The 27,928-nt window shown below is 41.6% G+C and overlaps 1 protein-coding gene and 1 long non-coding RNA gene across 4 annotated transcripts in view; one reads left to right on the top strand and one right to left on the bottom strand.

Annotated features, from left to right (window-relative positions):
- The window catches only part of LOC143849104 (uncharacterized), a 39,262-nt gene extending 14,499 nt beyond the window's left edge, over positions 1 to 24,763 (bottom strand). The window contains exons 1-5 of one of the 3 annotated variants that reach the window (XR_013235556.1): positions 24,723 to 24,763; positions 23,399 to 23,476; positions 23,096 to 23,147; positions 22,665 to 22,724; positions 21,004 to 21,207 (exon numbers count right to left, since the gene is read on the bottom strand). This is a non-coding gene — a long non-coding RNA (uncharacterized LOC143849104). Of the gene's footprint in view, positions 1 to 21,003; positions 21,208 to 22,664; positions 22,725 to 23,095; positions 23,148 to 23,398; positions 23,556 to 24,722 lie in introns of those variants that run through there. The other 2 variants (XR_013235554.1, XR_013235553.1) reach the window with 2 other exon arrangements.
- On the top strand, positions 383 to 27,010 carry LOC143849098 (uncharacterized). Its single transcript, XM_077358151.1, has 4 exons — positions 383 to 514; positions 1,432 to 1,583; positions 2,905 to 2,980; positions 26,669 to 27,010. Exons 1-4 carry the CDS (start codon positions 457 to 459, stop codon positions 26,866 to 26,868), a joined length of 486 nt encoding a protein of 161 aa, XP_077214266.1. The 5' UTR covers positions 383 to 456; the 3' UTR covers positions 26,869 to 27,010.
- Positions 27,011 to 27,928: the final 918 nt, after the last annotated feature.

Genomic DNA, 27,928 nt, shown 5'->3' with positions numbered 1-27,928 from the left:
CTCATCCAACCATATTTCTAGAGAGGAGGAGGAATAGGTGTTGCTAGGGTTTGTGAGAGAAGAAAGCGTAGGATAGGACTTCTGTTTAACTGTTCTAATGCTCTGCAATTTTTTTATATATATATTTTTTGTTAGGGTTAGGGTTTCTTGCATACACCCTTCCTTTTTTTTTCTTGGAGAATCTAAAAAACAAGTATAAAATGTTACAACTGCAAATTCTGCAAGAAATCTTTCTCCGGAATTTTTCTAGGAGTACTTAAACGAGGTAATCAAAGCGATTTAACACTCAAAATGCTGATTTTTTATATGTTTAACATGATCTTTGAAAGCATTCCAAAGATTTCAATTTATCTAAAGTGAATACGCTTGTTTGTAATTTTTTTGATGATTCTCCTGGTTTGGTTTTAACTCAGACCACTTAAATTATATGCAGGTTTATTATTTGCATGCAAAAGGATGTCTTTATTTACGGCAATTGTGCCTGCACTCACCATCTCTACCAAGAGACCTCTAGGTACATAAATTTCTTTTTTTTATGATAGGCACTACTATTAGTATATGAATTTCATGCATATAGGATTTATATAAATTTTTTACCTTGATTAATTGAACTTTACTAATGAATGCCAATGAAAATCTTGTTTTTAGCCCTTCTCTATGTTTGGAGAAGGTTTTTTCATATCTTCTGTCGTGTTTTTTCTGTTGGATTGTATTGTGACCATCTCTGTCTCGGGTTGAATGCTAATGAAAGAGTGATATCCTCTCTATGGAAGGGATAGACCCAATTTGACGTAGCACGTCATACACAAATTAGCAAGTCAATGGCATTAACTTGGATCACCAAATTAGCAATATTATCAGTCGCAAGTTACTTATAATTTACTCGTTTGAAGTAAAGGATGCCTATAATAACAATTCATTTAATGGCATGTCATTAGGAGGATAGCATTTAATAGCAAGCATTAGATTATTTCCCTTCTTTTGTTCGTTTCTTATATCAATAGGATTTATTTCCTTATTCTGGTTGCTCTTTTATGACAGTAGTATTAATATGTAATGGGAAGCATGAGAAGGCAATTTTGGCCAATAAATAGAACTAAGGCTTAAATCGCATCAGTGAGGTAGGCAGTCATGTAAGACCACGATGGTTCCTTTAGCAAAGCTCAATAAATTCTTTTCATTTATAATAATTGTTTACTTCTTTCATCATCTGTTAGTGTTTACTTTGGTACAGGAAGTTTGTTCTCTTATCAGGAGTGGTGACTTGAGTTGAATACCAATCTTTCCACATAATCTCAGTGATTACATGTGTGCCATTAGGGCTGTGACTATGTCTATGCATGATACTTAATACTATTTGCCTTGATTTTGGAAGTTTTGATTAATGTAGTTTAGATTTAACTTCTAATGTAAGTCAACACACGAATGCAGGCAAAACAGAATTTCAGAATAGGGGAAGGCTTCAGCTTATTAAATCTAGGCTAGAGGTACCCAATACATGTTGTCAACCATTTCGACATGAAAGACCTCTTTCACTCTCTTGTCGACTGACTCCCTCTACGGTGATATGTGCTGCTGCTTTGGTGAGTTGATATTGTAAACTTTTCTTGTGTGGTAAAACGATGCAGCCTGAAAAAGAGAATGAATTTTCTAGTGTGGAACTGACTGTACACGATCATTATCCCTTTGATGATTTTTTTGAATGGTATTATAATTCTGATGATCTTCCTTGATATGTTCCTCTGCTGTTTGTTCTTCTTGTTTTCTTTGGCCAGCTCGGTCATTTGTGTTCTTCTTGTTCACCCAGCCATTAACTTAAAAAAAAAAAAAAAAAAAAAAAAAAAAACCCAAAGGAAAATCAAGTAAAACAATACCAACACTCTTCATACAGAAGAAGCAAGCGCGACAGAAAATAATGTAGGAACTAAATTAAGAATAATTTTAACAAAACTTATCCTGTTTGTGCTGCAACAAGCAAAAGAAAGAATAAGGAAACTACAAAAGCATAAAACTTGCCCACACAATCAACTTTTTAACTACCATTCAGAAGAAAAAAAAAACAATCAACTTTTTAACTAAACTCAGACCAGACCTGAAGTCATACTCCTAATCAAACAGCTTGCAGAAATTTGACTAAAATAAGAACTCAATTTTGAAATACAACTTTGTAGACCCCCAAAATCTACTTTAATCTCAATTCTTCATTACCATCTATCCTAGTCCTTCATTATAACCATTTTCTAAGGACATTACAAACTTTTAAAACTGTAATTCTGAACTGAAGCAATTAGATCTCTAATTTATCTCCCTTCACAAGGCACAGAATTGTGAAATCTTTCCAAATTTATAGAAATACTTGTAGATCTTGAAACAATCTTTGAATCAGGGTATAGACTGCTAGAAACAGATACTAAGGTGAAAATTATTCTGATAAGAAGTTTCTACATCAATCTAAAGGCCTCTTGTTTTTTAACTGCATTATACAGGCATCTATTTTTACTCGTTAAGCCACGGGGTGTTATAAAGTCAGTGAATATTATAACCCAATGAATGAGTAGATGTTTTCCTAAGAGATATTTCATGAGTTGAGTGTTATAAAGTCAGTGAATATTATAACCCAATGAATAAGTAGATGTTTTCCTAAGAGATATTTCATGAGTTGAAATTGCTTAAATATTTGATGGTGGCTTCTCAATACATGGCACTCGTTAACTACTCAGATTCATCAAGTTTGGTTTCAGTTCTATTGCCAGATGTAGATTGCTTTTTCATTATTATCTCCTTTCATTTATGTATTTGTGTAATGTCATTTTTGCTTACCTCAGCCTTGTAGATATCATAGAAGCCAATGTTGCTAAGAACATCTTACTTCGAGGTCCTAATGTTGATTTTCTTTCTTGGTAGAATGCGAGATGCTCAGCAGAGCAAACTCAGACTGTTGAACGCCAATCATCAACAATTACCATCGCACCGATACAAGGTAATATCCATTCATTGATAATCGTTTGATTAGTTGCATTATTCAAAAACTCAAAATTGAATATTTGTTCCAGTTTCCTTTGTTGACTTAGTTTGATTGAGCTGATGTGATCATCAGCTCAAGTGATTTTTTTATGAAATTGATATCTGTAATATATTTATGGCCTGGACATATTAAGAACTTTGCGGAATTAGAATTCATCAACAAGCTTTTCTTTTTTTTTTCAGTGTTTAGCCCAAGGTTGCCAGATCGGGAATTGAAAGCGGGAATCAAAACGGGAATCGAAAGTGGGAATCGAAGGCTCCCAGGAAAAAATCCTACTCAAGGTTGCCAGAGCGGGAATCGAAAGCGGGAATCGAAGCTGGAATGGAAGGCTCCCAGGAAAGAATCCTGCTTCCATGGTTTGGCCGTTCACAATCATCATCAAGCTTTTGAATATTGATTAGTTATATTTTGTCCTTGATGTTTCTTGTAATGAAGCTAATGACTTTCTTGTAATGAAGCTAATGACTTTCTGATGTAGGACCGGGAAGAGAAATAGTAATGAAGCTAATGACTTTATGATGTAGGACCGGGAAGAGAAATAGAAGAAGAAGAGAAGAGAAGAAGAGGAATAGGAGAAGAGAAGGAGAAAAATAGGGCAAGAAGGGAAGGAGATGAGAGGAAAATTAGAAGTAGAACTAAATAACATGTAAATACGAGTCCAAGAAACTAAATAACATGGAAATAAATCCTAATGGGCAAATATGCCACTTATTGGCCTATTATCTGCATCACTTTCTAATGATGATTGCTTATGTTTAAGGCCTTACACCATATAAAAACTCATATATATATATATATATATATATATATATATATATATATATATATATATATATATACTAGTAAAACACCCCGTGCGATGCACGGCTTGGACCGAAGAAAGTCTGATTTAAAACTGTTTAAAAGAATATTTATTCATAAAAAGATAGAGCTTTAAAATGCAGCTTGTGACTTAGACCATGGAAAAAAAGGACTAAAATCATATCAACCAAGTTAAAAATGACAAATTAAATTACTAATGACGAATAGGAAACAAAGAAATGCAAAGATGTCATAAATGAACGGTAGATGCATAATGATTAGAAAATGGGATTAACAGGTGTAAGTCACTTAAAGAGATTACAAAAAGAACCATGGCATTCACTGTATTGAGAGCTTTGCCATGAAGGCCAAAGAAGAAATCTGAGGGAAAATAAGTTGTTTTCTTTTAATTATACTTCCATACACTTAGTCGGTTCAATTGCAACACCATCTTTCACATCTGCAGATTGAGAAGACACTTGTGATAATTAACAAACTATTCAACTATCATTGATGTAAGGAAAACAGAAAAAACAACCAAAAATTAGTTGTGGTAATAGCAAGGGTGTCTTCCTGTCTACTTGGCCTCCATGCAATGGGAAGATATGTGCATATAAAAAGGAAACTACACATTATAAATAGCATTTAATAATCCAAAGAAACATGATGGTCATGGTTTACATTACATAAACTATGTGTAGACCTAACATTAGCACCTCAGTGAGCTCATCGAAAAGTGCTCACTGGATGGAATAATCAGTTTTGGATTCAAAATCAGTTCCCAAAATCTGTAAGTAGCAAGGAAATGCACCCAATAAATGCGGAAAAAATGAAAAATCGAGAAAAAAAAAAGATTTGAATCCTAACTTCAGAGATATTTCATGATATCCAAAGAAGAAATCTTAATGATAAGATAGGTCGACTCTCAAGATTCCTCCGGCCAGTGAGTAATTCAAGAAGAAAAATTCCAAAGCTTCATATTCTGCTCTTGGACATCAATAATCCTACTTCCAATGTCAATAGAAACATTGGCAATGGCCTAAAAGGAATAAAAAGAGGGCACTTGATGGGGTGTAAAAACTCCGGCCTCTCACAGGCCGCCACCTGTTCCAGAGTAGGTGAACTCCAGCCTCTCACAGGACGCCACCTGTCTCAGAGTAGGTGAACTCCAGCCTCTCACAGGCCGCCACCTGTCCCAGAGTAGGTGAACTCCGGCCTCTCACAGGCCGCCACCTGTCTTGGACACCTCACCAGGTTTTCCCCTATAAATAGGGGTTCAAAGCTCAAACCAATGGGTAATGAAAAACCTTCTCTCCACCTTAAACTCTGAGAACTAGCCCCGCACTTCTGCTCATACTGACTTGAGTGTCGAAGGGCATGTCCGGAGTAAAACCCGGGTTGGTCTTCTGACCTCGCTTGCCTCTGTGCAGGACTCAGCCCTCATAGCAGGACTCAGCTACTTCACTCCACTTCACTCCGGTCCCTCAGGACTCAGCTCCTCGGGTCATCCAGCTCAGCTCTTACGTCATTTTCGTACCTGTTACCGATTTTAGGTCTAACAGATTGGCGCCATCCGTGGGACCTCAGAACTAAAAGCCGTTCTCAGACATCTCACAAAAATGGCAGGGCGCAATAGTGCGCGGATACCTACTGCACGGACTACCCAAACCATGCTGCCCCGCAGGACCCGGAGCGAGCGAATCGCCTCGCTGGTAGTAGCAGCTTCTGCTACAGCCGAGCAGAGCCCTGCTCGCTCAGAACACCTGAATCCCCTGCCCACTCCGGAGCAAGTTCAAGCTCTTTTTCAACAAATGACAGCTCTCGTTGGGCAGTACCAGCAACTGCTTCAGACACCTCCCCAACCTCCTCCAGAAGCTCCGCGATCTGTCCAAGAAAGGCCAGACATCCACAGGGGAGAGTCATCGCGCCATGGTGAGGATCGAACTCACCACTCCACCAGACAAGTCCATCACCCCACAGCGAGGCATGCCCAAACAGAGCCTCACCGCCGTCAAAGGTCGCGGTCCCGCTCCGCACAAAGGCGCCGAGCTCATGAAGATCGTGCACCACCAGTGAAGTCTCGACCTCGTCGTAGGAGTCCGGAGAGTCAGTCCGGCTCCGCGGCGAGCCAATCTGTGGGAAGAATCAGGTCCTTGGAACATAGAACGGATCCGCTCCTACAGAGAATGGAGGAGATGGACCACCGAATAGAGGAACTGGCGAAGGATCAGAGCCGGCCTGCCTCCAAGGCGTTCTCAAGTAGAACGCCGTTCACTGATGATGTCCTGGGTGCCCCAGCACCCAGAGGGTTTAAAATGCCTGCCGTCCCGTAGTACGACGGGACTACTGACCCCGTGGACCATTTGGAGACATTCAGAACAATGATGCTCCTCCATGGCGCCTCCGACGGCTTCATTTGCAGAGCGTTTCCAACGACGCTAACTGGTGCGGCAAGAGACTGGTACTCCAGAATCAAACCGAACTCTATCAGTAACTTCGATGATTTCGGAGAGGATCTGGTCCGTCACTTCATGAGTAGCCGCAGGCCGAGGAAAACAACAGCATCCCTGATGGCCTTGTGGCAGGACGACAATGAGCCCCTGAAAGTATTCGTCCGCCGCTTCAACAGGGAGGCACATCAGGTGCCAAATCTAGATCCCTCAGCAGCTATGAATGCGCTCCTCACGGGTGCCAGGTCTAATGTTTCCGTCGGGCTGTAGCTCGACAAAATCCGCACTCACTGGCAGACCTCATGGCCGGGGGCAGAGGAGTATATAACGGTGGAAGAAACACTGGCAGCTCTTAATTCAAATCGGAGGATAACCTCTGAAGAGAAAAATCCCCCCAAGCAGCGTAGGGAGGATAAACCTCCAAGAAGAGAGAAGTCCCCACTTCCGCAAAGAAGAGAGGAGAACTTCATACCTCTCAACACCTCCAGAAAACATATATTGGCTGCGATCAGCGAAGAGGAATTTGTGAAGTGGCCTGCTAGAATGATCTCCAAAGGAAACATGAGAGATCCATCAAAATACTGTTGGTTCCATAAGGACCACGGTCATGACACAGATGAGTGTTGGCAGCTCAAAGAGGAAATTGAACAGCTGATCGGCCGGGGTTATTTGAAAAAGTATATCCGAACTGATGGCCGCAAGCAAGAGCGCAGGGAAAAGAGCCCCTAAGGCCGCGGCCCTCGAAGATCACAGCCGCCCCCTGCTCGGAACAAAACCCCTCAGCCGGCCAGTACGCAGCCAGAGGCACCACGATCTCAGCTAAGGGGGGTCACTGGTACAATCATGGGTGGACCTGCCGCTGGGGGCACGTCCTCCGCTGCTCGCAAAGCGTATGCACGACGGATCAACGTCGTGCACACGACCAGCATGAAGACAAGAACAGAGAATGAGATCTCCTTCTCAGATGCAGATTTGGACAACCTCATACTGCCTCACGACGATGCACTGGTGGTAACCATGCTCGTCGCCAACTGGGAAGTAAAGAAAATCCACGTGGACAATGGGAGTTCGGCGGATATCTTATACTATCACGCCTTTCAGAAGATGATGATAGGTGACGACCGGCTGAAGCCGGCAAGCTCAGACATGTTTGGCTTCTCCGGAGAGGTTGTGAAAGTAGAGGGGCAGATTGAGCTCCCAGTCCTTGTCGGAGAGCCACCTTGCCAAGCGTTCGCCATGGTCAACTTCCTGGTAGTAAGGGCCACTTCGGTCTATAATGCTATCCTGGGACGGCCTGGCCAGAACCTGATTCGTGCAGTGGCTTCGGCCTACCACCAAAAGATGAAGTTCATAACGCCCAATGGCGTGGGGGAAGTTCGAGGAGATCAACCTCAATCCATGGAGTGCTATGCGATGGTACTCAGAGGCAAAAATGCAGTGGAATCACTGCCAATCGAACTGCTCGATGTAAGGGACGAGCTCAGGGGGACTCAACCCGCTGAAGACCTCATCTCCATCCCACTATGCCCAAAAGATAGTGAGAAAGTCGCTATGATCGGTTCCTCTCTCAGCAGCAGCATTCAGCACCAGCTCACTGAGTTTCTCCAAGACAATGCAGATGTCTTTGCATGGGTTCCCGCTGATATGCCCGGCATTGATCCAGAGATCAGTACGCACAGGCTTGGTGTTGATTCAACCTGTAGACCGGTTAAGCAGAAGAGGAGGCATTTCGCTTTTGAAAGGCGACAGGCAATAAAAGAAGAAGTGGAGAGGCTTCTGAAAGCTGACTTCATTCGCGAGATTCGATACCCGGACTGGTTGGCAAACGTAGTCCTAGTAAAAAAGACAAATGGAAAATGGAGGACCTGCGTCGATTTCACCGATCTGAATAAGGCCTGCCCTAAGGACAGCTATCCGCTCCCAAAGATCGATCAACTTATCGACGCTACTGCGGGTCACGAATTGTTGAGCTTCATGGACACCTTCTCTGGATACAATCAGATCAGGATGTACGAATCAGATATACCAAAGACCTCATTCGTCACAGATCAAGGGACTTATTGCTACCGTGTTATGCCCTTCGGCCTCAAAAACGCCGGAGCTACTTACCAAAGGCTAGTGAACTGACTTTTCTAGAACCAGATCGGCCGCAACATGGAAGTATACGTGGACGATATGCTGGTCAAGAGCCGGAGTGCGCAGGATCATGTGTCTGATCTCAGAGAAACATTCAAGGTCCTGAAAAAGCACAGCATGAAGCTTAACCCCACCAAGTGCACCTTTGGTATTAGTTCAGGGAAATTTTTAGGGTTCATGGTAAGCCAACGCGGGATAGAAGCAAATCCGGAGAAGATTAAAGCCGTGATGGAGTTCACCGGTCCAAAAACTATCAGAGAAGTTCAGCGGCTCACGGGAATGATAGCTGCACTGGGGCGCTTCATCTCGAAGTCAGCGGAGAGGTGCCTGCCCTTCTTTAGCGCGGCCAAATGACTCAAGACTACGCCCTGGACGGAGGAATGCCAGACCGCATTCGAGGAGTTGAAGAAATACCTGTCCTCCCCACCACTATTAACAAAGCCGGAGCCGGGCGAGGAGCTATTTCTGTATCTCTCCATTAGCTCCACGGCTCTGGCAGCTGTCCTCGTCCGCGAAGAGCATCGCCAGCAAAAACCTATCTATTATGTCAGCAAGGTTCTTCACGATGCAGAAATAAGGTACCAGCGGGTCGAGAAATTGGCTTACGCGCTGGTAATGGCAGCCAGGAAGTTAAGGCCGTACTTTCAAGCCCACACCATAAAAGTCTTGACTGATCAGCCACTCCGGCAAGTACTCCATCGACCAGATATCTCCGGGCGACTTGTGAAATGGGCCGTGGAGCTAAGCGAGTTCGATATCCTGTACGCACCTAGGCCAGCCATCAAGGCTCAAGTACTGGCCGACTTCGTGGCTGAATGCACCATCCCCCAGCAGTTCGTCGATTCTGAAGCTGTGCAGCTCCCAGTTGCAAAGAAAGCAGCTCCTAAAGAATGTATAGCGGAGGGAGCTGAAACAGAAATCGTTCATCTGCCAGCCAAGCAGGACTCCACAACCAGCTCACTAATCTGGGAAGTACATGTCGACGGGTCTTCGAATAAGAGTGGCTGTGGAGCCGGCCTTGTCCTCACCGGGCCTGATGACTTCACTGCAAATTATGCCCTGAGGTTTGGATTCCGCGCATCCAACAACGAGGCAGAATATGAAGCTCTCCTCGCCGGAATGAGCCTCACAATCCAAACCGGCGCCCGGAACTTAAAAGCATACTGTGACTCAGCTGGTTGCAAACCAGATTCAGGGGGTCTACGAAGCTCGAGACGAGCGTATGATCAAGTACCTCGCCAAGGTCCACCAACTCGCCAGCAAGTTCGAAAGCTTTGAGGTCATCAGAGTCCCCAGAACAGAAAATGCCAAGGCAGATGTGCTGTCAAAACTGGCTGCCTCCTGATATACCACCCTTGGGAGCATACGCATGGAGTTCCTGCAAAGATCCAGCATCGAAAGTAAAGCCGCGCAAACAATGCAGGTAGAGAATGAGCCGTGCTTGATGGACGAGATCATCAGTTATCTGCGCGATGGTAAACTCTCTGAGGATAAAAAGGAAGCCCGCAAGGTGATACAGAGAGCTGCCCGATTCTCCCTCAGCAGTGACATCTTGTATAAGAGATCCTATACTCTCCCATACCTGAAGTGCCTTAGGCCGGGCGACGCCGCATATACACTCCAGGAGACGCACGAAGGAATTTGTGGAGAACATCTGGGGGGCAAAGCTCTGGCAATAAAAGTGCTGCTCAGAGGTCTGTATTGGCCCACCATAAGCCAGGATGCGCTGAGTCTGGTTAAAAGGTGTGAGAGGTGTCAGAAATTCTCTCCCACCATCCACCAGCCCGCCGTGGCGATGGCTCCAATTATTAGTCCACTCCCCTTCGCAGTATGAGGGATGGATATCCTAGGCCCCTTCCCACCGGCCTCCAGAAAGCGCATGTTCGTGGTAGTAGCGATTGACTATTTTACTAAGTGGGTGGAGGCGGAACCTCTAGCGCAGATCACAGAGCAAAATGTGCAGAACTTCTTCTGAAAATCAGTAGTTTGCAAATTTGGGATTCCTCGTGCCTTGATAACGGACAACGGCAAACAGTTCGATTGCCGGAACTTTCGGAAGTTCTGCTCTGATATAAAGATTGAACAGAGGTTCACTTCAGTAGCTCACCCCCAGACCAACGGGCAAACAGAAGTGACTGATAGGATCCTGCTTCAGGGAATAAAGAAAAGACTGGATGAAAAAGCTGGCCGCTGGGCAAACGAGCTTTATCGCGTTCTATGGGCATACCGCACTATTCCTCGCACGCCAACTGGTGAATCGCCATTCAACCTCTCCTTTGGAACAGAGGCTGTGATACCGGTCGACATAGGCACTCCGTCTCCTAGGGTTACCAGCTTCAACGAGCAGCTTAACAGTGACGGGCTCCGCGCCAATCTCGACTTATTAGAGGAGATCCGGGAAGAATCTCGAATCCGAGTCGCCGCCTACAAGCAGAGAGTATCCAACTATCATGACTCCAAGATACGTCCCAGAGAATTCCGGACATGAGATTTAGTCCTGAGGAGAGCAGCCGTCTCCCAACCAATGAAAGTCGGGAAACTCTCCCCGACTTAGGAGGGGCCATATCGAGTGAAAGAAGTTATCCGCCCAGGTAGCTACAAGCTAGAGACACAGGAGGAACATTTATTACCCCACGCATGGAACTCCAAAAACCTCAGGAGATATTATCAGTAGGCACATCGTCCGGTGTGAGAGGTGACTTTGTAAATTACGTTTATGATAATATGAATAAATAATTCTTTTTGCAGATTCAAATTTTCCTCTTATAATCGGAAACCCAGTTCATAAAACTTGGGTACTCTTCGGAAACCCAGTTCATAAAACTTGGGTACTCTTCGGAAACCCAGTTCATAAAACTTGGGTATTCTTTGGGAACCCAGTTCATAAAACTTGGGTACTCTTTAGAAACCCAGTTCATAAAAGTTGGGTACTCTCTGGAAACCCAGTTCATAAAACTTGGGTACTCTCTGAAAACCCAGTTCATAAAAACTTGGGTGCTATCAGTCGTCTACAATCCCAGGTTATTAAAACTAGGGGGCAAGCCGGGCAAGTCACTCAGCTAGAGCTTATCAGAGACGGAGGAGGACAGAGGAGCACAGATATGGACAAGTATAATTTCATTGATCAAAATGTGGGGGCCTCGAGGGCCATTACAGAATTAGCCTTAAAAAGGCTGTCAAAAAAAAAAAGAGATTCTGGGGTCTCAAGGACCATTACAAAAAGAAACAGAAAATACTAAGAGACATCCGGAATAGAGGCAGTGTCGACAGCGGCATCAGCAGTGGTATCAGCAGAGACCTCCAGATCCTCCTCGACAATTGTCGGCCTAGCAGGAAGAGTCATATCTGTCATCACCAAGTTTGGGTTGCATGCTTTGAGTTGCTCAAGGCAATCATAGTACCCAAGACTATAGGCCTCGCTGGACAGACTGAAGAGTTCGGCCTCTTTCTCCTCTGCAGCCTCCTTCACCGCGATCATTTGCCTCTCTTTGGCTCTCTCCCTCTGGGCGTTCATGGCTTCGGCAGCCTTATCCAGCTTCTGCCTTTCGAGGGCCAAATCCTCCGCCATCAGCTTCTTTTCAGCCTCCACCCGTCCGATGCTCGTTTGGAGCTCCTTGACCTCAGTGGCCAGCTTCCCGCTCACCTCTTCAGATTTGGTGATGGCTTCGGAGAACTTCTTGCTCTTCTCCTGGAGATCGTTATAGTATATTCCAATCTACAGACAGAAACAAGCATCAGTATAGGAAGAAAGCAAAAGACGGACAGAAAGTAAGCAAATTCATTACCTGATAAAGTGAAGAGAACACCGCCTCTTCGCCAGTAGCTGGCGGCTCGTGGATGACCTGTTGCTTGTCCTTCCGAAGGAGACACTTGCTCACGATCTCAGCCGCCTTTCTCTTTTGGCGCTCTTGGATCGCCTATTGAGCCCCTTCCTGCTCCCTTGGCTGGGCTCCTTGCCTTATCTTCTCGACTGTTGATTGTTTCTTCATTTCTGCATGTAAGCAAGCAGTCAGAAGCAAATAAAAGGAAAAACAGCAGTTTTAAGAGTCTAGCTACATACGTGCCGGAGTCGCGGTACTTATACCAAGTCCGACCAGAATATCTTCCCCTGAAAAGTTCGAACAGTGAATGAGACCTGTTCGCTCCACCTCCTCCCGCATCAGGGCGAACGTCCTCCTATCGTCGCCCTCAAGAAGCGGCTTGCGGCTCAGCACGGTGGTATTCGGAGTATCCCACACTAGAGGAACTGGTCAGGCTTCGCTGTACTCCGTGTCCTTGACGTAGAAGAACCTATTCTTCCACGAATGTATCGACGAAGGGATACCAGTAATGATTTTTAAATCAGGGCGCTGGCTAATATAAATCCAGCCCCCTTCCTTGTGCCTCTTCAGATGTGCACAAGCACGGAATAAAGGCACGGACACGCCCCTCTCTAGCCGGCCATGAACAAGGTACAAAAACCCAGTCAGTAACCTCCATGAGTTCGGAGCCACCTGGGCAGGAGCCAGTCCATAATATCGGAGCACCGCGACAAAGAATGGGTGCAAAGGAAAGCGAAGCCCTGCTCTCAACGACTCTTCATAAATGCAGAGATCCGAGCTTTCGTTACACGCCCTATCTCCCTCTATTGCCGCTCTCAGCTCGAACGATGGGGGCACACAATATTTATCTCTAATGTCCCTCAGCATGGACTCGGTGAGGTGATTTTCCTCAATTAGAGCCCGCATGTTGTACTTAGGGTTGGCCTCCATCCGTGCTCTAGCGATGACCTCCACGGCCCGGCCAGGAAGGAACGTTGTCGACGCCTCAGCAACGTCACTACCCCCACTCCCCCATACTCGGTGGAGACTATCAGTCGGGAGTGGGGTGGCGTTCAGATCTAATATCACTTCGTCCTTGTCCCCTCCGTCGTCGCTGTCTATAATATCTACTCTAGCGGCCGGACTAGCCATTACAGGCTCCTGAAGCGGCCTAAGTTCTGAGCTACTACTAGTGGAAGACTCAGAACCGGACTCGGAACTTGAACTACTATAAGACATGTAGAAAAAAGAGGGGCTGAGAAGAATACCGGTGAGTAGAGAGCTCCTAGATCCCCGCGCAACTCCAACCACGAACTGCGAAGCCGAACTCGCAGAGCAAGAGAAGAGGAGGAGAAGGAGAGAAGATAAAAAGTGAAAAGTAAACAATGAGAGGTAAAAACCTCCTTTTATAACTTTTCGAAGGCGGTGGAGCATTAAATGCGATGCACGCGTTTCGAGGGCCTTCAAAAGATGCCACGTCTCTTATTAATGACGGACACATCCTCCCAGACAAAGATGCGATTGAGCACGCGCGTATGGATACGCGCGTATGTACGCCTATCTCCAAAGAACAACCGGACTGGATCTCCGCACTCCGGATTGGATTACCGCACTCCGGACCGGATTACCGCACTCCGGACCGGATTTCCGCACTCTGGACTGGATTTGGATTTCCGCACTCCGGACTGGATATAACGCGTTTCTACAAGACGACAAAAACCAGTCCGGCCCAAGCCGGACTGGATATAACGCGTTTCTACAAAACGACAAAAACCAGTCCGGCCCAAGCCGGACTGGACACAAGACGACAAAAAACCAGTCTGGCTATAACGCGTTTCTACAAAACGACAAAAACCAGTTCGGCCCAAGCCAGACTGGACACAAGACGACAGAAACCAGTCCGGCCTAAGCCGGACTGGATATGACGCGTTCGCTAAACGACAAAATCCAATCCGGCCTAGGCCGGACTGATGAACTCCGGACTCATCTCCAGCCGGACTGGCTCAACTCCGGACTGGATTTCCGCACTCATCCCCAGCCGGACTGGCTCAACTCCGGACGGGATTTCCAGACTTGTTTCCAGCCGGACTCCGGACTGGACCTCCGGACTCAAATCCAGCCGGACTCCGGACTGGACCTCCGGACTCAAATCCAGCCAGACTCCGGACTGGACCTCCAGACTGAACCCTCCGATTCACTTCCGCACGGCGCCTGCCCGTCCAGATAATCGATCAACCACACTTTCCCAAGTCACTCAATGACTTGGAAAACTGGAGGGCAACTGATGGGGTGTAAAAACTCCGGCCTCTCACAGGCCGCCACCTGTCCCAGAGTAGGTGAACTCCAGCCTCTCACAGGCCGCCACCTGTCCCAGAGTAGGTGAACTCCGGCCTCTCACAGGCCGCCACCTGTCCCAGAGTAGGTGAACTCCAGCCTATCACAGGCCGCCACCTGTCCTGGACACCTCACCAGTCCGGCGATACAAGACGACAAAAACCAGTCCGGCCATAACGCGTTTCTACAAAGCGACAAAAACCAGTCCGGCCCAAGCCGGACCGGACACAAGACGACAAAAACCAGTCCGGCCTAAGCCGGACTGGATATGACGCGTTCGCTAAACGACAAAATCCAATCCGGCCTAGGCCGGACTGATGAACTCCGGACTCATCTCCAGCCGGACTGGCTCAACTCCGGACTGGATTTCCGCACTCATCCCCAGCCGGACTGGCTCAACTCCGGACGGGATTTCTAGACTTGTTTCCAGCCGGACTCCGGACTGGACCTCCGGACTCAAATCCAGCCGGACTCCGGACTGGACCTCCGGACTCAAATCCAGCCAGACTTTGGACTGGACCTCCAGACTGAACCCTCCGATTCACTTCCGCACGGCGCCTGCCCGTCCAGATAATCGATCAACCACACTTTCCCAAGTCACTCAATAACTTGGAAAACTGGGGGGCAACTGATGGGGTGTAAAAACTCCGGCCTCTCACAGGCCGCCACCTGTCCCAGAGTAGGTGAACTCCAGCCTCTCACAGGCCGCCACCTGTCCCAGAGTAGGTGAACTCCAGCCTCTCACAGGCCGCCACCTGTCCCAGAGTTCACCGGCCTGTCCCAGAGTAGGTGAACTCCAGCCTATCACAGGCCGCCACCTGTCCCAGAGTAGGTGAACTCCGGCCTCTCACAGGCCGCCACCTGTCCCAGAGTAGGTGAACTCCAGCCTATCACAGGCCGCCACCTGTCCTGGACACCTCACCAGGTTTTCCCCTATAAATAGGGGTTCAAAGCTCAAACCAATGGGTAATGAAAAACCTTCTCTCCACCTTAAACTCTGAGAACTAGCCCCGCACTTCTGCTCATACTGACTTGAGTGTCGAAGGGCCTGTCCGGAGTAAAACCCGGGTTGGTCTTCTGACCTCGCTTGCCTCTGTGCAGGACTCAGCCCTCATAGCAGGACTCAACTACTTCACTCCACTTCACTCCGGTCCCTCAGGACTCAGCTCCTCGGGTCATCCAGCTCAGCTCTTACGTCACTGTCGTACCTGTTACCGATTTTAGGTCTAACAGCACTATATTAGGGTAATGACTAATTGAGGAATTTGCAAATTATTTTAGAAATGCTTTTATCAAGTTCCTAAAAAGGATCCACAAAACAGAGTATTCGTGAATTTTCAGTGAATATGAAAATTACTGGCAAGCACCTTCTTTTCATAAAATGCAAGAATTATAGTTATTCCTGAAGTTCAAGTACCTGGAAAGGTCCATCCTCATGCGAAAAAATGTAGACCGTGACCGGCACATACCGCCACTTTCATCTTAACAGTCAATTGAACAAACCGAGACATAAAAGCCCAGAATCACTTAAAATACAATCTTGTGGTATAAAAAACACAAATGGAACAAAATGTTACCTTCATAGGCTGTGAGCGAGGGAATTAGGGCTTTGGGAATTTCTTGCTTCCCCTATACGATTCATTGAGTTTCAAATGCCATATATAAAAAAGGCACAAACTGGTTAGTCCCACTGTGTCCAGCCCCATTTGGGCCTGAAAGAGAGGTTGCAGTTGGACCTGAATTGTGCTGCCATCTCTTAAGCAACAACCCTATATTAGGGTCAGACAAACCCTAATTTCTCTACTGTGGCTGGAGAACCATCCCCAATCAAAGAGAAGAAAAATAAAAACCCAAAATAGGGATAAACTCAGAGAGAACAAAAACAAACAAAAACCAAAGACACAAAAATAGCACCTTCATGGTCTTGGAAGCAGATCTGTAGATCTGTGTAGTGAAGAAAGCCAGGAAAACAAACCCCTCCATAAATTTTCATTGTCAATGGTATCTGTCGATCCGTGTGGAAAAAAAGAAAACCAAGAAAAAAACCCTATCCATAACTTTTCATTCTCAATGATGAGAGAAGAGAGACGTGGGGAGCAGGAAGAGAGAGGAACATGAGATAAGAACGACACGTACGCCTCGCCGGATCGACACCTCGCGACACAAAATTTTTGTCATTGGCTGAGATTTGGTGAAAAGCAGGGAAGAGAGAGAGACGCGTGGGCAATCGTGTCCGGCTTTTCTCTTTGGTATTAAAGGGCAAAACTACCTCTATGAAAGAGCATTTTACCCTAGCATATGGATATGGATATATATATATATATATATATATGGTGAAGGCGCTAAACGGTAAATATCAACTACTGTGACGTGTTAAATTTATAGAGTTTTCAAATAATTCATAAAATTCTTCTATTTTCTCTTCTGCTATAATATATACTAGTAAAGACCCGCCGTGCGATGCACGGAGTGCCCAATAAAATGCTTTATAACTTAAAAAGAAAAGAAAAGAAAGAAAAAACATTCATAAGGAAGATATATTTGTAAATATAGAGATTAGAAATCAGTATTACACAGTTGAGTAGAAGATAAACCTGAACAAAGAAAAGGCGCATAAATTATACGCAGAAATCCCGACTATTATTTTGCCTATTTTAATAAAGAAATCGACTGGCCAGTGGAGACGTCAGAAATTTTGAATAAGTAACTCCTATGATCCAAATTTTAAAATACATACCATTTAGGACAAATGTGACAATGATAAAACGAAATGTTGTTTTGCTGATAATGATCCATACAGTTGGTTATTCAAGCACAATAAAGAGATCATTAACCTTGGTATGGTGGGTTGAACAGATGAGACTCCACAAACACCCTTTGTTCGGTCAAAGCTGTACCCACTTGGAGGGTAAAGCCAACTCCTAAAGAATGGCCAGCAACACATACATTGGAGGTTCCTAATCTATCAACCGCCAAATTTAGTGCCTTCAAAGCTACATTATATCTGACAGATCCCTTGAAACTTTCCCATGCTAAAAAGGAAGATCCTCCTCACAATCTATAGATGTTTCCATAATTCCTCTTAAATCGGATGGTTAAGATCACCCTAAAGGAGGGGGGTAAGATTGAAATTATATGACTTTAATGGGTGCCTTTGCAGGGATGGAATTGGCACTTGACAGCGTGCAAATTAAAGGTAGAACACATATGCATACATTTCAAATGAATAATGTGCATGGGACGACAAAGAGAATAGAAAGTCATCACACTGGGTGACAAAGTAAATGAAGATGAGTCATAAAATGAATGCATTAAAACTATTAGAAAGAAAAATCATGCATGCATTTTATAAAATATAATCCCCGAGAAAAAGTTCCGCGAATACAGCACAACACGGGAAGACAGACAAGGTAAAAGGGGGTCGACTCGGGCGAGTCGATTCAGACACGGGGGAGTTTTAAAGCTATGATTCACATGAAAGAAGGTTGTACAGAGGGCAATGGTTTTAAGTAATGAATGCTTTAGTTACTGATTTAAAAAAGTCTTTCTTTATAGGAGTATGGGATCCTGGCTTGATGTTATAGGATATACCATACGATTATTTATATTCGGATATAACACCCCTCACAAAAGTCTTCATTTTTCCAAATGATATTGATTCTAGAAACTTTATCTGTTGTTAAATATTCTGTGGATTCTTTAGTTTGGAAGTGAGTACCTATCATGCGAAGTTTCTAAGTTCATGTGGGTGGGCTTGGATTAGACTTCTTGTTCGCGAGAAGCCTCTTACATGCCCATCCAAATGATGACAGTTCAATAATGCTACAACAACTTGGAAATTGTTAGTAAAAATGATATCATTCAAAAAAAAATGATCATTATAAATTGAAGGTGTCTCTAAATAAATCTTGGACTGCATAACAGAAATGCAAGCAAGCTACAATGCCATTCAAGAACGTTTATAACAACTTCAAATCAAGCATGCACTAATAGACATTATGTAATACCTCAAAGAATCACCAGTCCTTAGTTGCAATATAGGAGATGTTGATTGTATTGCAGATTGAAATGGTAAGGAAAACATCTGTTCTCTAAATGTTGTCATCCATGAAGCCAATTCACTCAGCCTGAAAGGAGAATATATATGTATGCATACATCAGAAGAAAGCAATACAGCAAAGGTTACTCAGAGAGGCTTTATCTTGAACAAAGATGAAGTTTAAAAGGTAACTTGGAACACGTAAAGAATAAGTTTATAAAAAGCAGCGGTTCTTCCACCAATGAGCTCAATACCCCACTCCCACCAAATCAAAGAGACCTAGATCATATAAACCCAAGATCCCACTCACACCAATTCCTCTCTGCAAAGATCCCAATTCCCTTTTTTAACATAAGGATCTAGAAAGATCTGAAGCACACAACTATCAACTATGAAATAAAATCCTGGCTAAGATATCAAAAGAAGGATTACCTAAATTATTTTGGGCAAATGCCATTCAGAGTTATGATCTGTCTTCTCCAATATCAGACACGATCACCCGGATCCTCTCCTTCCCCAGATAAATGGTTTGAAAATGAAAATCTGCAATACCACATAAAAAATCAAAAGGTTACTTTAAACACACAGGAAAAAAGTATAAAAAAAAACAGCTCTTCCACCAATGAACTCAAGAACCCACTATCTAAGATCACATGAAACGGAGTGAAGACGGTAAAAATATATAAGCTTGCTTAAGCGCTAAAATATATCAGTGAAGGCACTAAAATATAGCAGAAACAGAGAGAAAGCACTAAAAATATATAAGCTTGCTTATGGGCCATATCCGGTTTCATAACCTGGTTTTTAAATGATTACATGAAAACTTCCATAGCAATATATAAAAATCTAAGGTCAAAAGAATTAATCGGAACATGAAACGGAGTGAAGACAGTAAAAATATATAAGCTTGCATAGAATGGAGATCATATAATTACATTATATGAAACAGATTTAGTGATGAGAGTAAAAGTAAAAGTTCCATGACCCTCAAATTCGTTTCATGACCCCTGCTAAAAAAATTGAAAAGGAATACATGGGAATTTAAAAAGGAATAGAGCAAAGTACAAAGTAACATCTTGGCTTTTCATTTCCCCAAATTGGTTTCGTGATCCCCATAAAGAATACCCAGATCTCTGACTCTTTCTCGATTGATAGAACTTCTTTATCTGCTACACCCAGAAAGGAAAACAAGATAATGAATTCAGTTTGTTGATTACAAATTCGAATAGGGAAGAAGAGAAAGAGAGCGGTCTCTGGAATATGGAAGAAAATAAAGAGGGGTTTGGCCAACTTAGAGTTAAGATAGAGGGGGGAATCGTAGGGAGAGAGCGCAGGGAACTACGACACTTTCCATGAAGCAGAGAGAGCTGTAATTGAGAACTTGGTAATTAGTGAAAATGGTGAGATCACGAAATTGTCGAAAATCATGGAAAGAGTTGAGGAAAATCCGGCAAAAATCCCAAAATAAGGAATCAAATATGAGGCCCTGGACCCAAAATCGTAGATGAAAAATAGAAATCTCAAAATACGAAAAGAAGAACCTAGATTTTAAGGTTAATACTAACCTGAAAATCCAAAGAAGAATCTGAAAAAGAGGATTAGGGTTTACATACGTTTATCAGGAAAAACACCCAACTCGACAGAGAACCCGTAGGATTAGAAATCGTTGTGAGAGAGAGAGAGAGAGAGAGAGAGAGAGAGAGAGAGAGTATTTTTCTTGGCAAAAATATCTCTGAACATTTGCAAAAATATCTCTTAGACGTTTTGGATGGCCTTAGATGATATTACCCTTAAATACAGGCTAAAACACAGAGTAGTCAAGGGGGAAATGTAAAAAAGAGAGGGGAGAGAGAGATCTACGTGTTAAATCGACAAATTTTTGCAGAACAGAACTAATGAGCAGAAGAGAAGAGGGGAATAGAAATTTTGAGAGATGAGTAGAGAAGAAAGAGGGAGGAGGGATTACGCGTGTTAGAGAGAGGGCACATGAGGTATTTAAAACTCAGAAAAGTGTGAATTTGAGGGCATATTAGGCATTTATCTGTTTCAGCTGATGTGTAATATAACATGGATAATAAAAATATATATTCACAAATGTAAACCCATTACACGAAAGGATAAGGTTTTCAACTACCAAAACCATTAGCGGGCAAGATGTCACCTTCTTGACCCCTTCCCATAAATTCCAAAGGAAAAACATATAATATATAGAAATGTAAACCCATTACACGAAAGGATAAGCACCCTGCTGATGGTTTTCCTCTACGAAAACATTAGCGGGCATGATGTCACCTCCTCGACATGAAATGTGGCATAGATCTCAGTAGTGGAAACAATCAAAGAACGCAAATAGACATAATGAAGGGGACTGAAGTGGGCATTCCACATGAAAGTATTGACTTCAAAAATCTGGAATAAGATCAACTAAAGATTGAAATCAACATTTAACAGAAAATATAAATAATCTAAAGTAAGGATTGAAAACATTTATGACAAAAAGAATGCAAGGCACTATCATGGCATACCATTTGAAAAATAAGTATTGCAAAGATGATAAAAGGCACTATCATGGCATACCACTAATTCAACCTTCTAATCCATGTATCTACTTGCTCTAAAATCCTGAAAACATAGAAAATAATTTCTACATTAGAAAAAATCTTCTAATTGATCTATCTCCTTGCCTCAAGATCCTGAAAACATAGAAAATAATTTCCAAACACACATGATGAAAGTTCTATACGAATGAAACACCTCACAGGCTCATCAAAGTTGGACAACAATATAGTTGTGTCCCAATTAAATCAAAGAGCCCTCAAATTTATAAGAAATTGTAAATTGGTGGACAACAATATAGTTGTGTTCCAAAATTAGAACCTCCCAGTTAAATCAAAGAGTCAAGAATGCTTTATAACTTTTTTTTAGAAATGAAAGAAGATAAATTCATGAGGAAGTTTGATTTGTGCAGTAGCAATATCAAATGCACAACTGTAATTAATAGACAATCTTAAAACTGAGCTTTGCTCTTCCGGAAAGCACATCTAAAGAAACGAAGTAAAGAAAGTGCGTTTTAATATAATCTGTGAAAATGTGACTTTGCATAATAATGAAATAGGTTTGAGCCTAAACCCAAAACAGACTACAGTAATCTGAAACCAAATTTTACTCCACAAATTTTTGCAATTCACAATTAGTGGGAATTAGAAAATTTCAATTGCCCAACAAATGAAGTTTTACTGATATTAAAATAGAATTTGAACCACCGGCCACTTTTGATTTAACTAAGTCCATTGATTTCTATGAGAAAAATGCGACCCTGCTGATTTAAAAAAAATGCTGATGAGAAAAATGAAAAATAAATGACAATGGAGGGAGGGAGAGAGAGAGAGAGAGAGAGAGAGAGAGAGAGATCACTTGCTAAGCATGTTAGAAGAGAAAACAGGGGCGAAATCCTATTTCTGGTGGCTCTAATGAAATCCAAAAAAAATATTGATGAGAAAAATAAAAAATAACTCACATTGGAGAGAGAGAGAGAGAGTGAGAGAGAGAGTGAGAGTGAGAGAGAGAGAGTCTTCAAATAATTTGGTCAATTTTCTAATGTAAATGAGATTAATTACTCCATAATCAAATCTCAAAGCAGTGAACATGCATCATGCAGGGACACTTTGTAGAAAGGAAGAAGGTATATAACCATAAAACTAAAAAAAAAGAAGTTTATTTTCCATGTTCTGCATTTTTTTCAAGGTATTGTACAAAGAAAGAGAGAAAATTTAGAGAAGGAAGATTTCTTTTATTTGTAAAAAGTGTTGTGTAAAAAGAAATAAGATTGAAAATAATATATATTAGATAAATTTAATCAAAGTGGAAGGCAACTCGCAGCAGCAAACCAAATTCATTGATGTCATAATGATATTCACAACACCAAACCAAAACCGAGCATATGAAATGAAAACAACAGAACATATAGGAAGTTGTATGTAGACAGACACCCAACCACAAATATAGTTAATATTTAAAGTCTGAACACATGCACAATGAAGGTACTACCATTAAAAAATAAAAGCAATGAAGGTACTAACCTTTATGAGAAGCTTTGCAATTCCATCTTTTGCTTTTCCATCCTTGGGTATGAAGAAACCCTAATTTGAAAACACTAATCCTAAGACAAACCCATTATAGTAATCAACAAATTCAAAAACCATGTATCCCTCTTTCTGCAGAAAAGAGACCCTGATTTCTTATTGATAGATAAACATGATCAAAATGTGTGTTTTAATTCCTTTAGGAATGCGTCCAATTCTCTCAATTCCCTTAACCCTCCCTAAAAGGGTTTTAATCTCCCGTTTATATAAGCAGGTTTACCAAATTAGAAAAATATTTCATGAAACCACTTCCTCAATTCTATCAACTGCACCCAAATTCAATTCTTCTCTTTCCTTATGCACATCACATTTAAAAAGAAATTTTAAAAAATGGAAGATAAAAGCAAAGACACATTTCGAAGATTCACCATATCCGTATAACCACCCTTTTTCCTGCCATGTAATAAAACCTTGCCTTCACTGCACACATAAAAGTGGTTAAAGAAATTTGCTTTAGGCTGTAGTAATTACTAAATTTTTTTTTTATGAAGTGATGAAATGAGATTTTCATTTGGTCATTTAAAATTATAAGGAATAATGAAAAATGAAACATGAAACAGGACTAAAGAGAATACAGTATATAGAAATGAAAGAATCCCATTCAATGGAGAGAGAGAGAGAGAGAGAGAGAGAGAGAGAGAGAGAGAGAGAGAGAGAGAGAAGCTTGCTACAAATTTTTAAATTTTAGCACATGAGTTTCGTCTTATGATTCTGCTTTGAAAATGCTTTTGGGAGTTTAGCTCTCTTCCCTGCAAAAATCAAGCATTAAAACACATTAAATCATATTTTGAAATCAGAAATGGAAATATGCTAAACATCATGGCCACAAAAACTTAATTGACTGGTAGAGGAAAATCACAAAAAGCCATTGATGAAAAGTAGAAACAGCTGACCAAAGTTACAGACAAAGAAAAAACAAATGACAGGAAGATGGATCAAATAGTTTTTTTTTTTTAAAGAAACGAAAATGTATGGATATAGGAGGTTAAAAAACTGATAAAGAAAAGAGAAATATATATTTTAAAAATAGAAAAAATGACAAAATTTCCGAATTTTCTGAATGCAAATCAAACAACCCAAGGAAAAAAAATCCACGTGATGGAACAATTCAAAGCATACCAAAAGACGAGTAACTAAAGCATGTACTTAAGAACTGTAACTTTTTAGTTACAAAAACAATATATTATGTAACTTTTTACCTTGGCATATAGCCCAAAAAATATGCAATAGGCATACACATTATTAGGAGGGAAATTAGAACCTTCAGACTTCCAGGTAACCAATTCCTTGGTAAGATAATAATCTTACAAAGACTACCTTGATGCGTCATAGAAGATCATGTAATTTGGGCTCACCTAATTTGAAGCTGATCAAGTGCATGGAGGATGTGAGAATCTAAAAGGCAATATTTCCAAAAACAATAGTGAATAGTTTACAGTTTATAATCTCTAGATGAAATAGAGAAATAAAGGAAAAAAATGAAAACGGCTGATTTTACAAAAAATGTTCTGCATCTGCTTAATATAGATATAAACCGAAGGAAACAAAGCCCCACAAAATGGAATATGATTTCTTTCTACCTGAAAAATACCAAAGTCCAATTGGTTTAGCTCCATATGTCTATCCCAGGTTGTTCAAAGGTCAAAGTATATCAAAAGTTTACTTTAGCATCAAAGTATATCAAATTAATCACAATTCAAAAGTAAAAGTTGTTACACCCGAACAGATAGGGTTTCTATTTGCGAAATAACAAACAGTAGAATACTATTGGGATTACATTCAATCGGGTACTTGGAAAAAACAAAGTCCCATTGAGGCATTCTATCAAACAATTGAGAAGCAAAATCCACGAAACCTCATAGAACATACCCAATTCCATAGAACTTTCAATAAATTGGTAAGAACAACTTAGTAAAATACCACCAAAACCCTAAAATCCTAAACCCTGACCTGTAATGCAAACAGAATAAACAAAGCAGAGAGCACATCCATTACCATGAAAATTCCAGCTGAAGCCGTCGCTTTAGGAAAAACGAAGGGTAAGATATGGAAATCTCGGGGTGAGTAGGTAAGGTCTCTGAAAAAAAACCCTGGTGTAAGACACGTATCGGAAGAGATAAGGCTTTTGCCAAAAATATCTCTGATGAGTTACAGAGAGATTAAAAAACCATAAATGAGGGGGGGTAAGATTGAAATTATATGAGTTGAATGGGTGCATTTGTTCAAAAAGGTCAAGAAATGTGACGTGTAATTCTCACGTGATTTTCATAGAAATCGAAAAAACTCTCTCTTTTCATCCCAGCTTATTCAAAACTAGTAAATAACCCGTGCGATGCACGGGCCGACAAAGAACTGTACGGACCACGTCATAGGTTGATCCAAACCGTCCATGTGATGGAACACAACATAAATAGGTTGTGCCCCAAAAATCATTTCCATAGGCTGATCCTAGCCCTCCAATCTATAGATGTTTCCATAATTCCTCTTAAATCGGATGGTTAAGATCACCCTATAGATTTTTTATTAAAAAACCATAATTTGTGAAGGAACTTGAAACCATGATTTCCATGTTAGGAGTTGAGAATCTCCTCTGCCTCAACCTACACCTTATCTATAATTAGATGGTACAAATCAGAAGAGCAAAAAACACCACTTACAATAGCAAACTACTTTTCAAATGAAATAGTAATAATTCCATAAAGAAGCACCTATTAATCCCCAATATCATCAAATATAACCACAAACCTAACAACAATTTTCACCCAAAGCATGCAAACATTGTAAAATGAAGAGAGTCAGTTCCATTATCAAATGCCCTAAAAAATTCTCTTCAATTTGCGACTAAGAGTATGAAACATCCTGAAAAATGACAAAGAAAGACCAATACCGAGTCAAACCCTAATAAAAAAAATATAAAACCCTAACAGAGAGATGAAATAAAACAAAATTTATCTCAGTTCTTACAGTAAAAGCTCTCTTAATCATTCAAAAAATAAATAAATAATTAAAAACCTCTCGTAAGGGAGTTACAATAATAAAACCCTAAAATCAAATTCCTGAAGATGAAGTAAAATAAAAGGAAAATAAAATTATAAGAGTACATGACTGATCACCAGCCCGTTTAAGATAGACTGAAATCCCCTGCTATTGTAATATTGTTGTTGTTGAACTGATGAAAATCCAGAAATAGAGATGGAAAAAACTTCATATCATAAATCTCATCCATTGTTGCCACCCGAAGCTCTTTCCTGTAAAAAACCAGAAATAGAGATGGAAGTAAGAAGTGATTAATTAATTTGAGAAAAGAGAGTGTTTTCCCGTCGGCGATGACGATACTGGTGCCGGTCCGAAGGCGGTGGCGGAGTGAAAGGGGAAGCTGACAGAGCGGAAGCTTAGAGAGAGAGAGAGAGAGAGAGAGAGAGTACGTGTATGCTTAACTGGCTATGGAGGGGGGTAAGATTGAAATTATATGCTTTACTGGGTGCCTTTGTTAAAAGCATAAAGGAGGGGGTAGGATTGAAAATATATGATTTAATGGGTGCCTTTGTTAAAAGCATAAAGGAGGGGGTAGGATTGAAATTATATGAGTTGAATGGGTGCATTTGTTCAAAAAAGTCAAAAAATGTGATGTGTAAATCTCATGTAATTTTCAAAAAAATGGAAAAAACTCTCCTCTTTTCATCCCAGCTTATTGTAGTAGAAGTCAAGAAATGTGACGTGTAATTCTCACGTGATTTTCATAAAAATTGAAAAAACTCTCTCTTTTCATCCCAGCTTATTGTAGTAGATAGAAGATATGTGTGTGTGTGTTTGTAATTTTTTAATTTAAAAAAATATATGTATATATCTGAACGCGTGATTGGAATTTTCAGTCCTTTTGTTTTTGTTTTCTTATTTTTACATTTTTTTTGAAAAAATAATAATCAGAATGTGAATTTCAGGAAAAGAAAAGTCACCTGAACTTGACGACGGTGGTACCGGGTTTCCCCCTCGTGACGACGGCGATGGTGGCTGCGGTGGGGGAGGTGGTGGTGGAGGCTGGTCGGGCGGTTTCTTCTTTTTTGGTCTGCTTGCATTTCTTGGATTGTTGAAGGATCAAGAGAGCGAAGGACCTTACAGGGACGACCGGAGAAGACGATGAATAACCAAGAGGAAGCAATTATTATTATTTTGGTAAAATTGCTTTTATTGTATCATTTTATTTGCATCAAAAGTGGAATTTTTTGTTAAAATAAAATCTAAGGTTTTCTTTGACAGGAAAAAAGTTTTAAAGGAAATCTATCTTGTTTATTTTACTTGCATTTTGCACTTATACTCTGGTTGGGCTATTTATTCAGCATTCTAGACCCTACGTAAAATGATGGACAGTTCGAAATTTCTGAGCAATTGTTCAGGCTCAATATGATTGTTGTTGTTAGCTTCTCTTTAGTGGGACCACCCAATCACTGAATATTAGAAGCAATTAGATCTTGTCAAATGTTTAGGGATCTTATATTTGAAGTGATTGTTGGGTTATATGATCTAAATTGTGGGACCCACTTGATGAACTGTATGGATCTTGCTGATGAGATGTTGGTGGGCCCTATCACTGAACTTATCTCTGTAGAATTAACTTCGGTAATTGAAAATTTAACCCTTAACCCAGGGTATTTTGTTCATTCAAACCACATTTTATTAGTGCTTTTGGCTAATATATTTTTTTTTGAAATGGGTGGTGGTTCAATTGAGTTCAGCCCCAACATGGGTTACAAGCTCTCGTGACATGAACATAATTTCTAATCAAAAGATTTTGCTAATGGAAGTGTCCGTGCCATTTTGGACAAAGCCATTAGAGACCCCACATTTTGCACATCAGCTGAATTTGTCTTGACATGAGGTGGCATCTGTCACCTGAAAAAGAGGGGCTGTAAAATTGCTTTTTGCACAACTATGGTGACCAAATATTTTTGAATTCTAAAATTGTATTTACCAAATGATAGTTTACCAAACTTGATGGTGCATTTGTTTGCCATTCTAGAAATCATTATGGCAGCAGGGAAGAATTGTTGTTCATGATAAATAGCCACAAAATCCCAAAACTATGAAGTTGCTACAGCCATGGAAACAAAAAACTCTACTCAAGACGGGATTTTGTTTCCTGGTTTTTAGCAACTACGCCCTCATCTCCACTCTAGAGACACTGATTTATCATGAAAAACAAT

Source organism: Tasmannia lanceolata, unplaced genomic scaffold (genome assembly GCF_043159265.1).
Source record: "Tasmannia lanceolata isolate RefF3 unplaced genomic scaffold, GAP_Taslan_0.1 ptg000016l, whole genome shotgun sequence".
Taxonomy (NCBI): Eukaryota; Viridiplantae; Streptophyta; class Magnoliopsida; order Canellales; family Winteraceae; genus Tasmannia; species Tasmannia lanceolata.
The sequence above is the reverse complement of the archived record's forward strand: the minus strand, read 5'-3'. Positions and strand labels throughout refer to the sequence as shown.

Excerpts from the sequence above, each read along its gene's own strand:
- LOC143849098 (XM_077358151.1), top strand. The coding sequence starts at position 457 with ATGTCTTTATTTACGGCAATTGTGCCTGCACTCACCATCTCTACCAAG. Across the intron at positions 515-1,431 it reads CTCTACCAAGAGACCTCTAG|GCAAAACAGAATTTCAGAAT; the intron begins GTACATAAATTT and ends ACACGAATGCAG. Across the intron at positions 1,584-2,904 it reads TGATATGTGCTGCTGCTTTG|AATGCGAGATGCTCAGCAGA; the intron begins GTGAGTTGATAT and ends CTTTCTTGGTAG.